This window comes from Balaenoptera borealis (genome assembly GCF_965194805.1).
Source record: "Balaenoptera borealis genome assembly, chromosome: 6".
NCBI classification, from domain to species: domain Eukaryota; kingdom Metazoa; phylum Chordata; class Mammalia; order Artiodactyla; family Balaenopteridae; genus Balaenoptera; species Balaenoptera borealis.
The window spans coordinates 59,196,636-59,210,250 of record NC_138863.1 but is presented as its reverse complement, the minus strand read 5'-3'; the positions used below and the strand labels follow the sequence as shown (position 1 = coordinate 59,210,250).

Sequence of the window (13,615 nt, the reverse complement as noted above, 5' to 3'; positions counted from 1 at the left end):
ACTAATTGCATTTAAGATGACTGATTGAAAGCGTAGAGTTTCTTTTCTCTGATCTGCTGTTGGGCTCAACTTAAACTTAGTTTAATATCAGTTAAGATGTCAGATATACAATTAGAACATTTTCAACACTGGGCACTATCTGTGCAGCAGATTTAGCACAGACAGATCAGTAGATATTAAAGAAGCGTAGCTTTGTTTTTCCTAATAGTCATCCACAGATTTATCGATTTAGATGCAGTGGTCTGGTTTCAGCGTAGGTTTCATTTCGATTTTCTATTCTTCACAGCGGAAAAAAGTAAGGATTTTAAATAGCTTTCAAGTTGAATTATCAAAGGTTTCAAAAAGATAAAAAGCCTTGAAGATTTCAGCTCATCTAAAGAACATATAAAAATCAATATATAAAGGGATATTTTTAAGACATTTCCAACAAATCATACAATATATGTTCAGCAAATAATTTTAAAATCCTCATAAAATTTTAATAGAATTTTGAACACTTTACATAATACACCCTGCCTCTAACCATCATAAAGGAAAATTCAAGTTGATATAGGAAGAGAAATGCCTTATAATTATCCCATATGTTAAATTACAAGGACATACATTCCAGACACACACAACCATGGAAAGAAATTTGAGAAATAATGGTGACCTAAAGGCTGCTTAATAAAGCATGTTAAAGTGGTAAGGAGTCTGACACTATAAAGCACAGTTTTTACAATAAAAGATGTATTGGGTTAATATGGCTACTCACTGATGCTTACCTGACTAAATATCTTAGCACATTAAATCACGGATACTTACAATCAGTCTTAAGATAAACCAGCTTTCATATTTTCAAGCCCAGAATATGTTATCTTTCCTGCTGTACATACTTAAGTTTGGAAGTTTTAAGGCTTTAAAATATATAGTAAAAATAAACCCTGGCAATTTGTTTACCAACTTGGATTTGCTTTGACATTATTTTGTAAGTCTATATAAAAGGACCTTAGTTATAAGTCAATCAAACATTTTTTTACAAAGGAAAGAGGAGATCAAAGAAAAGTGAATCTCACATTCACAAAACGCATTTAACATTATGTTCAACTGACTCCATGTTCCTATCCATCTTAAATCAAAATAGATGTAACAATAAATTAAGGTAGTCAGTGAAAACAGAAATCAAAGCAGCCCTAAAATTTATCATGTAGCATACATTTAAAAAGCATAATAAAAGAATGAATAAGACACTGAGTATTTCTAAAAGTTCTGACATTATTTTTATATTCTGTAACACTATTTCGGATTACATATATTTCAAAATATTTTTCAACAGTAACTACCATATTACAATATATTTTCATTTAAAAGCAAGCCATTACAGTTCAGTTTCTATTGTCCTCTGGGAATAAATTAGTCATTCTTTCTGGTGGTAATCAGTTATACATCAATATTTAAAATACATATCACATTATTAAAGAAGATTGAATATAAAACACTGCAAAAATAAACACTACTTTTATGAATTCAAATTTAAAAAGCCATGAATTATTACACATTGAGTTTAGCTCTTTGAGCCCAATTGTGTATCTATGAAGAGCATAATGATGTCATATTGCTTTTATTGCTGAAAATGTAATCCGAGCAAAGCAAAGGAGGAAAGAACCACCCGCAACCCAAACAAACTTAGCGAATACAAAATGAAAAGCAACATCAATTTCACTGCAGACAAACCCAGTCACACAGATTAAGCAAGCACAATACTGGTGCGTCTTATCTCTGACCACAGGAGGAGGGTAGACAGATTCTACAGGATGAAGAAATTCAGACTATGTAATAGGCAGAATCAATTGTTACCTGCCTCAATCAATGCCGCTCCACTTTCACTGTTCAGCAGCTCACAAATAATTAAAGTTATCCTGGACAAAAACCTCATCTGTAATGACTAGCTAACCGCCACCATGACAAACTTCAAAGTCAGTGATATCAATCTGAATTCAATAGTGTGGAACTGGATATAGCTGATGAATAAGTATGAATCTTACCCTGATGGTCCATGCACGCACTTCATCTGGGCCTGCAGTGAAAAAGTATTCTAGTTGGAGTGCTGCAAACCCAGCCTTAATGATCTTTGGCAAAGCGCTGAAATAAAATGTAACAAATTCACTCAACATATAAGTTGATTGTGCCAGAGATCAGTACAAAGCTAAAATTATTCATTTCAAGCAGAAAATGTTAGAGATATTAGTAAATGACCATTCATCTTTTATAATGCACTTGAAGAAGTCAGAAAGCACATAACTATTCGTAAAAAATCCCTTCTAAAATTGGGTTTAATTGTACTAGTCTGAACATATCATTTTGAATTGTTTATTATAAAAAAAAAGAAAAATTTGATCTACCCATTCTATGATTATTTTCCTCCAATATCAATTATTTCCAGGACGTGGGTCATGAAAGCAAAATTATTTGACTGAAATACAATGTTTAAACAATATATTACTGTTACTCAGAAAAAATTAAGGCAACTGATTCACCCTTTCCCCTCCCCCACTGAACATGACGAAAGAGTTTTGGCGATCATTCCTTCTCAAAAATATACATAACTAATACCTATGTTATAATTAAAACACTGTACGGAGATGACAGATGACAGTTAAAAACTTAATTTAAAATAAATCTTTTCACTCTGTCTCATGGTAAAGAAAGGAGAAGATTCCCTCTTTATAATGGTAATTACTCTGTCATTTATTATTCTATCAGCGCAAGCAATTAAATTACTGCAAGGAAATAGTTGATAATAAAGTGTAGGGAAAATGAATGCTAATTAACCTTTGTGTCATGTTCGCTTCCAGATACTTCTGTCTCTCCTCAGCACTCAATTCTTGCAACTTGAGTTCCAAGGCCCCACTAAAAGGGATGACCAAGGCACCTGGGTCATACTTGTCCACCCACTCTTTAATTTTTATCAACCTGTAGACAAAAAAGGGCACAACATTATCTTGTAGTGCATGCATGACTGTACCACATTCATTATTATCAAGTAGCACATACATATTCATAAGAATTGCACGGTTTTATGATGCCATCTTTTTGTGTATAGCTTTCCAAGGTCAAGGCATTAACAGGCAGCAATTGCTTCAGGTATACGCCATAATATTTTACTGTAATCTAGTTTTACTTTAACACATTATCTATAGGAACTAATACAAATATTTTAAAACTTTTTACAGTTACACTAAATTTGTTCAGCATTAACAACTGTGACCTTGAAAACCTCAATGTTATGATTTATTATTTTCCTTACTTTACAAAGTATACTTTTAAAAAGCAAAAACACAAAGTTCTATATTTATAGGAATACATCTAAAAGCGTCAGCTAATTTCGAAGAGCTCTGACAAATAAATAATTTGTTCCACCCAGATATCTATATGCCTGGTTAAGTTCCTTCTTGGACTAACAAGACTTTACAGTTGTCACTGGTTTTGAGGGAGATTTTTGTTAATTAAAAAAAAAAAAAAGTCCGGAAATATAGATTTACAAAAACTTAGTTGATTGTGTACACATTGTTCTTATGAATCTCACTTTTGTAGGATCATGAATAATAGAACTACAGAGGAAATAAAGTAGTTTAATAGCAAAAGGGTTTGGAAAGCCTAATCAGTTAGGAAATTGATATCTTGTGTTACCTGAAAAGACATGATTGAGTGATTTGTTTCAAAACGTGGAGTATTTTAGCCAAGTGGTAGTTAGAACATAAATGAGATAAGTGTAGTGAGTATATTAACAAGGTTCTGATCCTACCACTTTGCTAGCTTTTTATTCCTGGGCAGGTTACTAAACCTTTCTAAGCCTCAGTTTCCTCACCTATGGAGATAATAATAGTACATATTATAATGTAGGTAAAGAACCTAGAAAAGTAAAGCGTGGCATATAGTAAACAAATATTAACAGCAGTTAGTATTGTTAATTTTTATTCTCAGATAATCATAGCATATGTGCCTAGATTCTGGAATAGAGCTTAGTATAGAATTGGATATAGATTTCATAGTTCAATATATATCATAGTCTCACATAGTTCCACTTGTCTCCCATATTTAGACCAAGGTTTTAATAACTATCATGGTAAAAAAGTGAGGAAGTTATACTTAAATAAACAATGCAAATGTCACTACAGTGGATAAGAAACACAAGAACTAAACCACAAATTCATCAACACTCACCCATCAAAGAAAATGGCAGGGATGAGAGTTATTAGAAAATTAAGAATATGGTCTACTGAGTAGAATGGGATAAAGGAATGAAAAATTCACACAATAGTTCATACATGTTTGTTATACAAGGCTAACCTATAATTTACTTATTTAATATTTATCAGGGTTTTTGATCTTCATAACATTTTTTTTCCTCTTTTGGTCACATCCTAAAAATAACGAACCAATCCCTAAAATGTATTTTGGAATAAAGTATGTATCCTTTAAAATAGGGAATCCAAACCAGCTATTTTCTTATCTAAAATTATGAAGGAAAGGTTAAAGAAAAAAGTAAAAATTTAAATTGATACTTCTGCCTATAATAACATTATGAGATTCTAACTTATTTTATAGACTTACAGTATTCAAACAAAACTGTATATTAAAATTTACCATCAATGGTTTAGTAACATACATTTATTATACAAGTCAAAATCAAATATGTAATTTAAAAAAAAGGAAAATCACATACCAAATATTGATTCAATGAAAGTAAAATAAAACAAGCCCATGTAAAAGGATAACATATATATAAAATACATTTTGTTTCATAAATATGGTCAACATAACTAATAAAACTAGAACTGTTATGAGACAACAAGATAAGAAATAATTACTTTGGCTGAAACATCAATTCAGAATAACAACAGTTTTACCCTGTCATTTTAACAGCCTTTCCTGCAGATTCCTCAGAGGGATTATTTGCATTCCTCAGGTGTTCTATTGTACAATTCAGATGAATAAAGACTTACAAATCATTCCTCTACCGCCAATGTGAGACTTTGATCTGGTGAATACACCATTGTACCTTAACTATAATTGGCAAAAAACCTGACAGTGTAGAGCATCACAAGCTTAATAACAAAGGAGAATATCTCAAAGTGTTGACAGATGATCTTCATAATGCAGAAGCAGAGCTGGTACATTTTAGCAATAAATGAGCACTGAGGTCTAAAGGTCTCTAAAGTGACTGACATCAGACCTGCTATAGCCTCACTAAAAGAAAAAGGTACCGTAGCACTCTCCGTAAAGTGAGTTAGGTCTTTGCCTGCAAGCTTCACTTTTGTGACTTTCACTGTCATAGAAAACACAGGGAAGATGAAAAGTGAGTTAGGTTCTTTGGCTGTCTGCTTTACTTTTGTTACTTTTACTATCAAACAAAAGCGAGAAATGTCCCAAAGTGATTTTTAATTACATATTTGAAATAAGCCTTGAGTAATTAAAAATATGACTTGATTTCAAGATTATAGACTGAAATACATATAATATATCTGTTAGGTCTTATGGTTACAAAAGTGTGATAATGAGGCCAAGATCACAAGTTTGAACCCCATTGGGACCAGTTACCTTTTGCAGAAAGATGTCTATTCTATTGCTACAAACCATACCCCAAACTATAGTTAGTCATCTAAAAAATGTGAGCTATTGGCACATGAGGGATATGGAAAATCAAAGTTGAGCTCAGTACCACTACTAGAAAAACAATTTCAAGTACATTCTGTCAAAGTGACTGGACAGTAATCTCCATACACAAATGTTAGCAAATGTCTAAAGAAAACTATCTAATTGTTAGTAACCAAAATAATAATGATATTGTCATAGAATATCAAATTATATGAGGGGAGAAGAAACAGTAAAGACAGTACACTTCTAAAGAGTTAAACTGTAAAGACTTTCAGAGCATTCATTTTATAAATTTATATAAATAGATTATTGCACAAAGCCAGAGATTACCAATAAGGAGCCGGAGCCACACTGATTTCCCCAAAGTCTCATGAGGGACAAATGGAAAGAGGAACTGCCATTAGTTGTATTTTTCTTCCTAGTAATGATTCCACAGCAAGGAGACTAAGCAGGGACAATCAGTTTTCAGGCTAAAGGGTTATGCTTTGAGATACACTGGCAGGTTATGATCTGTTAGTGTCTTCGGACAAATGAGATCTTTAATATTAACCTAGCATTAGATTTCTAAAAGATTATGTCTCAAATTTACCTTTCGTCTTATAACCTGACCTTCTTATCCAATCTTGAAATTCCAGATTCCATAATTTGATTTTCCTACGGTTAATTTACATGGTTTATATTTCTCTTCCCAGATACAAATTTTATCTAAAAATTATATTTGTTTCTCTTTCAATTCTACCTGTTCTTTTTGGGCAACATGTTACTCTTGTTTAATGAATTCTTATTCTCTTTCAAAATTTTTAAAAGATTAACTTAAAAGTTCCTTTCAGACTGCTCTAATTATTTCTAATTTCTTGTGTATAACTCTGTCCCCACCCCCCCCCCCCATCATATGCCATCTGCTAATGACCTCTCAAAACCATTGGCTCCTGTGTATGTGTTGTGTTGTTCTTGGATGTGTGGTCATTTGGCAGGAGCCATTTTGTTCCAAGAGAATCTGTGGTCAGCTGCTGGGTTGTTGACATAGTTTTGTGGTTGTTTCTTCTAGGGAAAGACCTATGGAAGGTCTTGGGCTCCAGATCACTTTGACGCTTAGAGTTTCTGCACTAGGTTATTGGTAATGCAAATTGACCTGCTTCTTCTTATAGTACAGTCCCAGTCTCTAGTTTCCTGAGAATAACAGTTTCTTCCCTTTTCCAGAAGGGGTGGGAGCTAGGGGGTGCAATTTTCTAGTACCTGATCCTGGAAAGGACAGCTCTTTCTACGCTTTATGAGTGAGCCTTGTTCCAGCACCTGTAGCCTGGGGCCTGTGCTCTGAGTCTTATTCCTATATGGAAACTAAGGCCTCTAAGCCATATGAGCTCAGTTTTCCCTGAGGGCCATACACTATTGAGTTCACTTTCGACTGTCACTGAGTTTCCTCTTTGTTTTTGGCACCTAGAGAATCCTTTTTCTTGCTTTCAAGTCCTGCCGCGTTCTAAAAATATCACATCATCATCAATACTATCTTTCCTGGTTATTTCCTCTGGTGTTTCTACATATTAGAAACAGGAAGGGAGCCTCCTATATTGGTTCAGTCTACCCTCTTAACTGGAAGCTCTCCATACTAGAGTTAAATCCTCCATTTTATTGTGTCCTAATACAACAGCTTTCAAACTTTTTTTGACCATCACCCACAAGAAGAAATAGATTTTATACCTGATTCAAACATATGGTGCACACACACATTATTTTCATATACATATCCAAACTGAGACTGGTTTCACAAAACAATACTTACCTTTATAATGGGAATCTCAATGGTATGATATTCTGCATAAAACTAAATTATTGAAACATAAACTCCTGAAATAGTTTTCTCTAATATACTTTAATAAGAATTTTAATTTATTCTTTTCTACACTTCATGCTCATCCAGCCATTCAACTATCCCCAGCTACTCAAATTCTGATTTTCTAAAAATCCTTTAAAGATGGCTTAACTTAGCTCTAAAGCCAAGTTATATTACCATTTATGATATCTTTGTTGAACATCAGAACTCTCTCAAATCTGCTTATTCCACTTTCCAGCATCAAAGTAGATTTAAAATCTTTAAAATTGTTACATATGGTAATTTTAGGTCATTATACACACCTTGTATGGTTTCCTGTGTGAATCTAGGTCTTAACTTTAAAAAAAATTATCACTGATATCTTGCTTTTGACTGAATATAAATGCTGGCAAGAGCCATATGTCAGTACTCAGAAAATGAGGCAACTTATATGTCAGAGGATCCAGGGCTGGTTCGTGCAGTAACTTAACATGATTCAGTCAATGTTATTAAGGACATGATCTTTACTAAGCTAGTTCCACTCATGTTGTTCAAGGTACAGATATACCAAAAATCCAGAGGGCACTGATAATCACTAGTCTCCTCCCTTGCAGATTTACTCCCATTTCTATTAAAACCGCTCAAAGTCCCAAATAATGACTTTAAGATATCACATTTTTCTTTTCCATTTTCCAAACATGATCACTGCAAATTAATGTCGATTTGCAGTGTTCTAAAAGAAAAAAAAAGAGTAAGGCTTGTGGAAGGTAAGGCTATCTTCTTAAAGATGACATAAACATTATTAATCCAGTTATTTTACAAATACCAACAAATAATACTAGAAACCTGCACTAAAATTAATACCACAGGGCTTCCCTGGTGGCACAGTAGTTAAGAATCCACCTGTCAATGCAGGGGACACGGGTTCGAGCCCTGGTCTGGGAAGATCCCACATGCCGCAGAGCAACTAAGCCCGTGCGCCACAACTACTGAGCCTGTGCTCTAGAGCCCTTGAGCCACAACTACTGAGCCTGTGTGCTGCAACTACTGAATCCTGCGTGCCTAGAGCCTGTACTCTGCAACAAGAGAAGCCACCGCAATGAGAAGCCCACGCAAGCAACGAAGGGTAGCCCCCTCTCACCGCAACTAGAGAAAGTCCACGCGCAGGAACGAAGACCCAAAACAGCCCAAAAAAAAATCAATAAAATAAATAAATTCTAAAAAATAATAATAAATAAATAAATTTATATAAAAAACTATCTTGCAATGAATAAACAGGAGAAAACATCAGGGTGAATCCTAATTACTTTGTGTAAATAACAGAAATCCCATTCACCAGCTGGCAACTTGTCTGAGAGTGGGCATGTGAACTAGTTCTGGTCAATAGGGAATGAGAGGAAGCCTGCTAGAGGCTTCAGGAGGATTCTGAAAGGCTCCTTTGGCTCTTAAAAAGGGAAAAGAAGAGTGTCTCTGCTGGACACTATGTCTGGATCTTACCGCTAGAATTCCAGCAGCCATACTTTGACCAAAAGAATGGATGTAGGGAAAGATGAGAAAAACCCTTGTTCTTGAAACTGTCACAGGAACACTGAATTAACCAAACCTGAAGACAAACTACCTTGGGTTTAACTATTACATGTTGGGATTGTCTTTGTTATTTGTAGCTGAAAGCATCTTGATACTGATAATGACCACATTTGGGGGTTATCTTTATTTGAGTATATGATAGCAGCTCCTCTTAACTGGTCTAACTTCAATGTATTCTTTAAGAAACCAGCTCCTGTAGAGCTTTCCCTGAGCTTCCACACAGATAGATGTTATTACCACACTCCACCCTACACTATAAATTGCCTATTTTTTGGTTATCTCCTCCCACTATAATAAAAACTTCTTGAGGTCAGGGACTTGTCTTTGTTCCCTGATATATCTACAGAACTCTCCTAGCACAGCGCTGGCATATAATGGATGCAAAGTGGAAAGTGCTCTGACTAATAACTAGCTGAGGGACTACGGGCAGTATTTAAGTTCTCTTAGCTTTAGTTTACCCACCTGCAAACTGTTGAGTAGTTTTCAAACTGTTCCGGGTTCCCTATAGGAGCTCCCAAGGTGCTAGGAGGAGAAACGGTGGAGAGAGCAAGAGAGGAAGAATAGGGAGGTTCTGGACCCTCCACTTTTGCATTTTAACCAGAGCTGCGTCATTCTTATATGCTGGATTTTTGCATCAGATTTCATCAGAAGAAAGAGTTCTGTTGTTTTTAACAACTCTGAAGTTCAATGATTAAATGATCCTTTTAAGATGGAAAATTCTACCATTTTATGGCATATGCCAGAAATTGAACAAATACAAGTGCTGAAATCTTTAGGCACTTCAGATTTCTGCTTAAATGTTACTTTCCACCATCTTAAAAAAGAAGCCTTTCCTTTTCCATTTCCTGTCACTCTCTATTCCCGCACCCTGACTTATTTTTCTTCATCACACATGATATATTATGTTCTTTTTTTTACAAATTAATTAATTAATTTGGCCATACCTTGCAGCATGCAGGATCTTAACTTCCCGACCAGGAATCGAACCCACGCCCCCTGCAGTGGAAATGCGGAATCTTAACCACTGGACCGCCAGGGAAGTCCCATATGTTCTTAATGTTTATTATCTTCCACCCATTATTGGTAAACCCACTTACTCAGTTATTAGGGAAAGGAACTTTTTGAATATTTTGTTCACTGCAATATTTCCAGAACCACTTATGACAGTGCCTGGCACAAGCATATGCTCAATAAATGTTGGGTGGATCAATAAATAGGAAAGCTGAAAGTTAATCTAAAAGATTAGGTAATGAACACTCAGAAGTAAGTATGTACTTCCTAGCTACCTGTCTCTTCTGCCAGAGTCAACCTTTAGAAATTAGTAAGCAAACAGTAATCAAGACAGTTTGGTGCTGGCACAAAAACAGAAATATAGATCAATGGAACAGGATAGAAAGCCCAAAGATAAACCCACGCACATATGGTCACCTTATCTTTGATAAAGGAGGCAAGCATATACAGTGGAGAAAAGACAGTCTCTTCAATAAGTGGTGCTGGGAAAATTGGACAGGTACATGTAAAAGTATGAAATTAGAACACTCCCTGACACCATACACAAAAATAAACTCAGACAGGTACATGTAAAAGTATGAAATTAGAACACTCCCTGACACCATACACAAAAATAAACTCAAAATGGATTAAAGACCTAAGTGTCAGGCCAGACACTATCAAACTCTTAGAGGAAAACATAGGCAGAACACTCTATGACATAAATCACAGCAAGATCCTTTTTGACCCACCTCCTAGAGAAATGGAAATAAAAACACAAATAAACAAATGGGACCTAATGAAACTTAAAAGCTTTTGCACAGCAAAGGAAACCATAAACAAGACCAAAAGACAACCCTCAGAATGGGAGAAAATATTTGCAAATGAAGCAACTGACAAAGGATTAATCTCCAAGATTTACAAGCAGCTCATGCAGCTCAATAACAAAAAAACAAACAACCCAATCCAAAAATGGGCAGAAGACCTAAATAGACATTTCTCCAAAGAAGATATACAGATTGCCAACAGACACATGAAAGAATGCTCTACATCATTAATCATTAGAGAAATGCAAATCAAAACTACAATGAGGTATCATCTCACACCGGTCAGAATGGCCATCATCAAAAAATCTAGAAACAATAAATGCTGGAGAGGGTGTGGAGAAAAGGGAACACTCTTGCACTGTTGGTGGGAATGTAAATTGATACAGCCACTATGGAGAACAGTATGGAGGTTCCTTAAAAAACTAAAAATAGAACTACCATACGACCCAGCAATCCCACTACTGGGCATATATCCTGAGAAAACCATAATTCAAAAAGAGTCATGTACCAAAATGTTCATTGCAGCTCTATTTACAATAGCCAGGACATGGAAGCAACCTAAGTGTCCATCATCGGATGAATGGATAAAGAAGATGTGGCACATATATATAATGGAATATTACTCAGCCATAAATGAAAAAGAAATGAAATGGAGGTATTTGTAATGAGGTGGATGGAGTTAAGAGTCTGTCATACAGAGTGAAGTAAGTCAGAAAGAGAAAAACAAATACAGTATGCTAATACATATATATGGAATCTAAGGAAAAAAAAAAAAAAGGTCATGAAGAACCTAGTGGCAAGATGGCAATAAAGACACAGACCTACTAGAGAATGGACTTGAGGATATGGGGAGGGGGAGGGGTAAGATGTGACAGGGTGAGAGAGTGGCATGGACATATATACACTACCAAATGTAAAATAGATAGCTAGTGGGAAGCAGCCGCATAGCACAGGGAGATCAGCTCGGTGCTTTGTGACCACCTAGAGGGGTGGGATAGGGAGGGTGGGAGGGAGGGAGATGCAAGAGGGAAGAGATATGGGAACATATGTATATGTATAACTGATTCACTTTGTTATAAAGCAGAAACTAACACACCATTGTAAAGCAATTATACTTCAATAAAGATGTTAAAAAAAAAAAAAAAGAAATTAGTAAGCTATAGTTGACTTGACCATTGGAGGTATGCACATTTACTAGAATGGTGAAGTGAAAAATTATACCAACATTAGGTGAAGTACACCTAATTCAGGTAAGGCTCTACAAAGAAAAACTCATAGTATGGTGGGATTATTTTCATTCCCAAGGTAAAATCTGTGGCTTGATCTACTGTAATTCAAGTCAGAACCATCAAGGCTCTCTGAGAATGTACCAAAACGAGCACCTTAAACTTCAAAATGTTCCCTGCATCTCAGGCTTCTTACCTCTTGCAAGGCTACCAGGTTAGGATTTGCATTCATACTAAGTGGTCCCAAGCAGGGTACATTTTTTGATACTTTAGAGCAGTGTTTCTCAAAATATAGTTTCTAGACCACCTGTGAATCTAAGGACTCTACCAAAAAACCTAGATTTATGATCGCTAGAAGTGGGATTTGCACCTAACCCTTACAACACTCTGCACTTCGATGTCTGAGAGCCATTATTTGTGAATCTCTGCCATTTCTTTGCAATTTGATATTCTAATCTTAAATGTTACACATAGAAATATTCTGTAACAATAGTTGTCATGAGGTATAAATCAATATTTGTAGCTTGAGACTATGAAACTCTGTTAGCTACAAGAAAACTTCCCAACTATATTATGATCCTATAGATGAGATTTAATTACTTCTGGCCATAGTGCCCCAGGATAAACTATCTTTTCTTCCACTTTTGTACAAAGGTTGATTCAATCTATAATCAAAACATAAATTTATAGAGAGAGCCGCAAATCTTGATTTAACTATCACAGATACAAATTTTTTAATGTAGATGGTATCAGAAATGGGACTACCATACCCAGACTATTTATGAAGATGAAGAAAGTCAAAAAGACTATCTTTGACAGATTGGGAAAGATAGAGGAGAAGATCCTTGGAATAAGAGAACATGTGTATATGTAGGGAGAGAGAGAGAGAGCATGTGTGACAACACATGTCATCGCGGTAGTGTGCCAAAGAAATACAGTATCATAAAGATGATGAAAACTTCAGAATCCAGTCTTTTTTGAGACTGGGCTAAATTTATGAAGGGCTTATAGATGATAAATAAAACTAAACTGAGATAGGAATATATTTAACAAAAGAAGTATACTTGTAACAAAAACTACAAAGCATCATTGATAGAAATTAAATACCAAAGTAAATGGAAAGACATCCGTGTTCATGGATTAGAAGACCTAACATTGTTAATAATTCATCTACAGAGTCAATGCAATCTATCAAAATTCCAGCTGCCTTTTGTGCATTAATTGACATGCCCATCGTAAAATTCATATGAAAAATGAAAGAACCCACAATAGCCAAAACAATCTTGGAAAAGAACAAAATTAAAGGTCTCACCCTTCCATATTTCAAAACTTACTATAAAACTAGAGTAATCAAGACTATGTGGCACTGGCAAAAGACTAGACATATAGACTAATGCAATTGACTTGAGAGTTCAGAAATACACCCATACGGCTAGATCAACTGATTTTTTTAAAAATTTTGTAATTGTGGTTAAAAATAACATAAAATTTACCATCTTAACCATTTTAAAATGTACCACTCAGTAGTGTTGACTATA

The 13,615-nt window shown here is 35.0% G+C and overlaps 1 protein-coding gene across 2 annotated transcripts in view; it reads right to left on the bottom strand.

The window, feature by feature from the left end:
- OLA1 (Obg like ATPase 1) overlaps nt 1-13,615 on the bottom strand; it is a 172,731-nt gene that overhangs the window by 3,969 nt on the left and 155,147 nt on the right. For both annotated transcript variants that reach the window (XM_082397731.1, XM_082397730.1), the window contains 2 exons: nt 2,812-2,952; nt 2,025-2,121 (listed from right to left, as the gene is read on the bottom strand). In XM_082397731.1, coding sequence (XP_082253857.1) covers nt 2,025-2,121; nt 2,812-2,952 — 238 coding nt within the window. The remainder of the gene's footprint in view (nt 1-2,024; nt 2,122-2,811; nt 2,953-13,615) is intronic.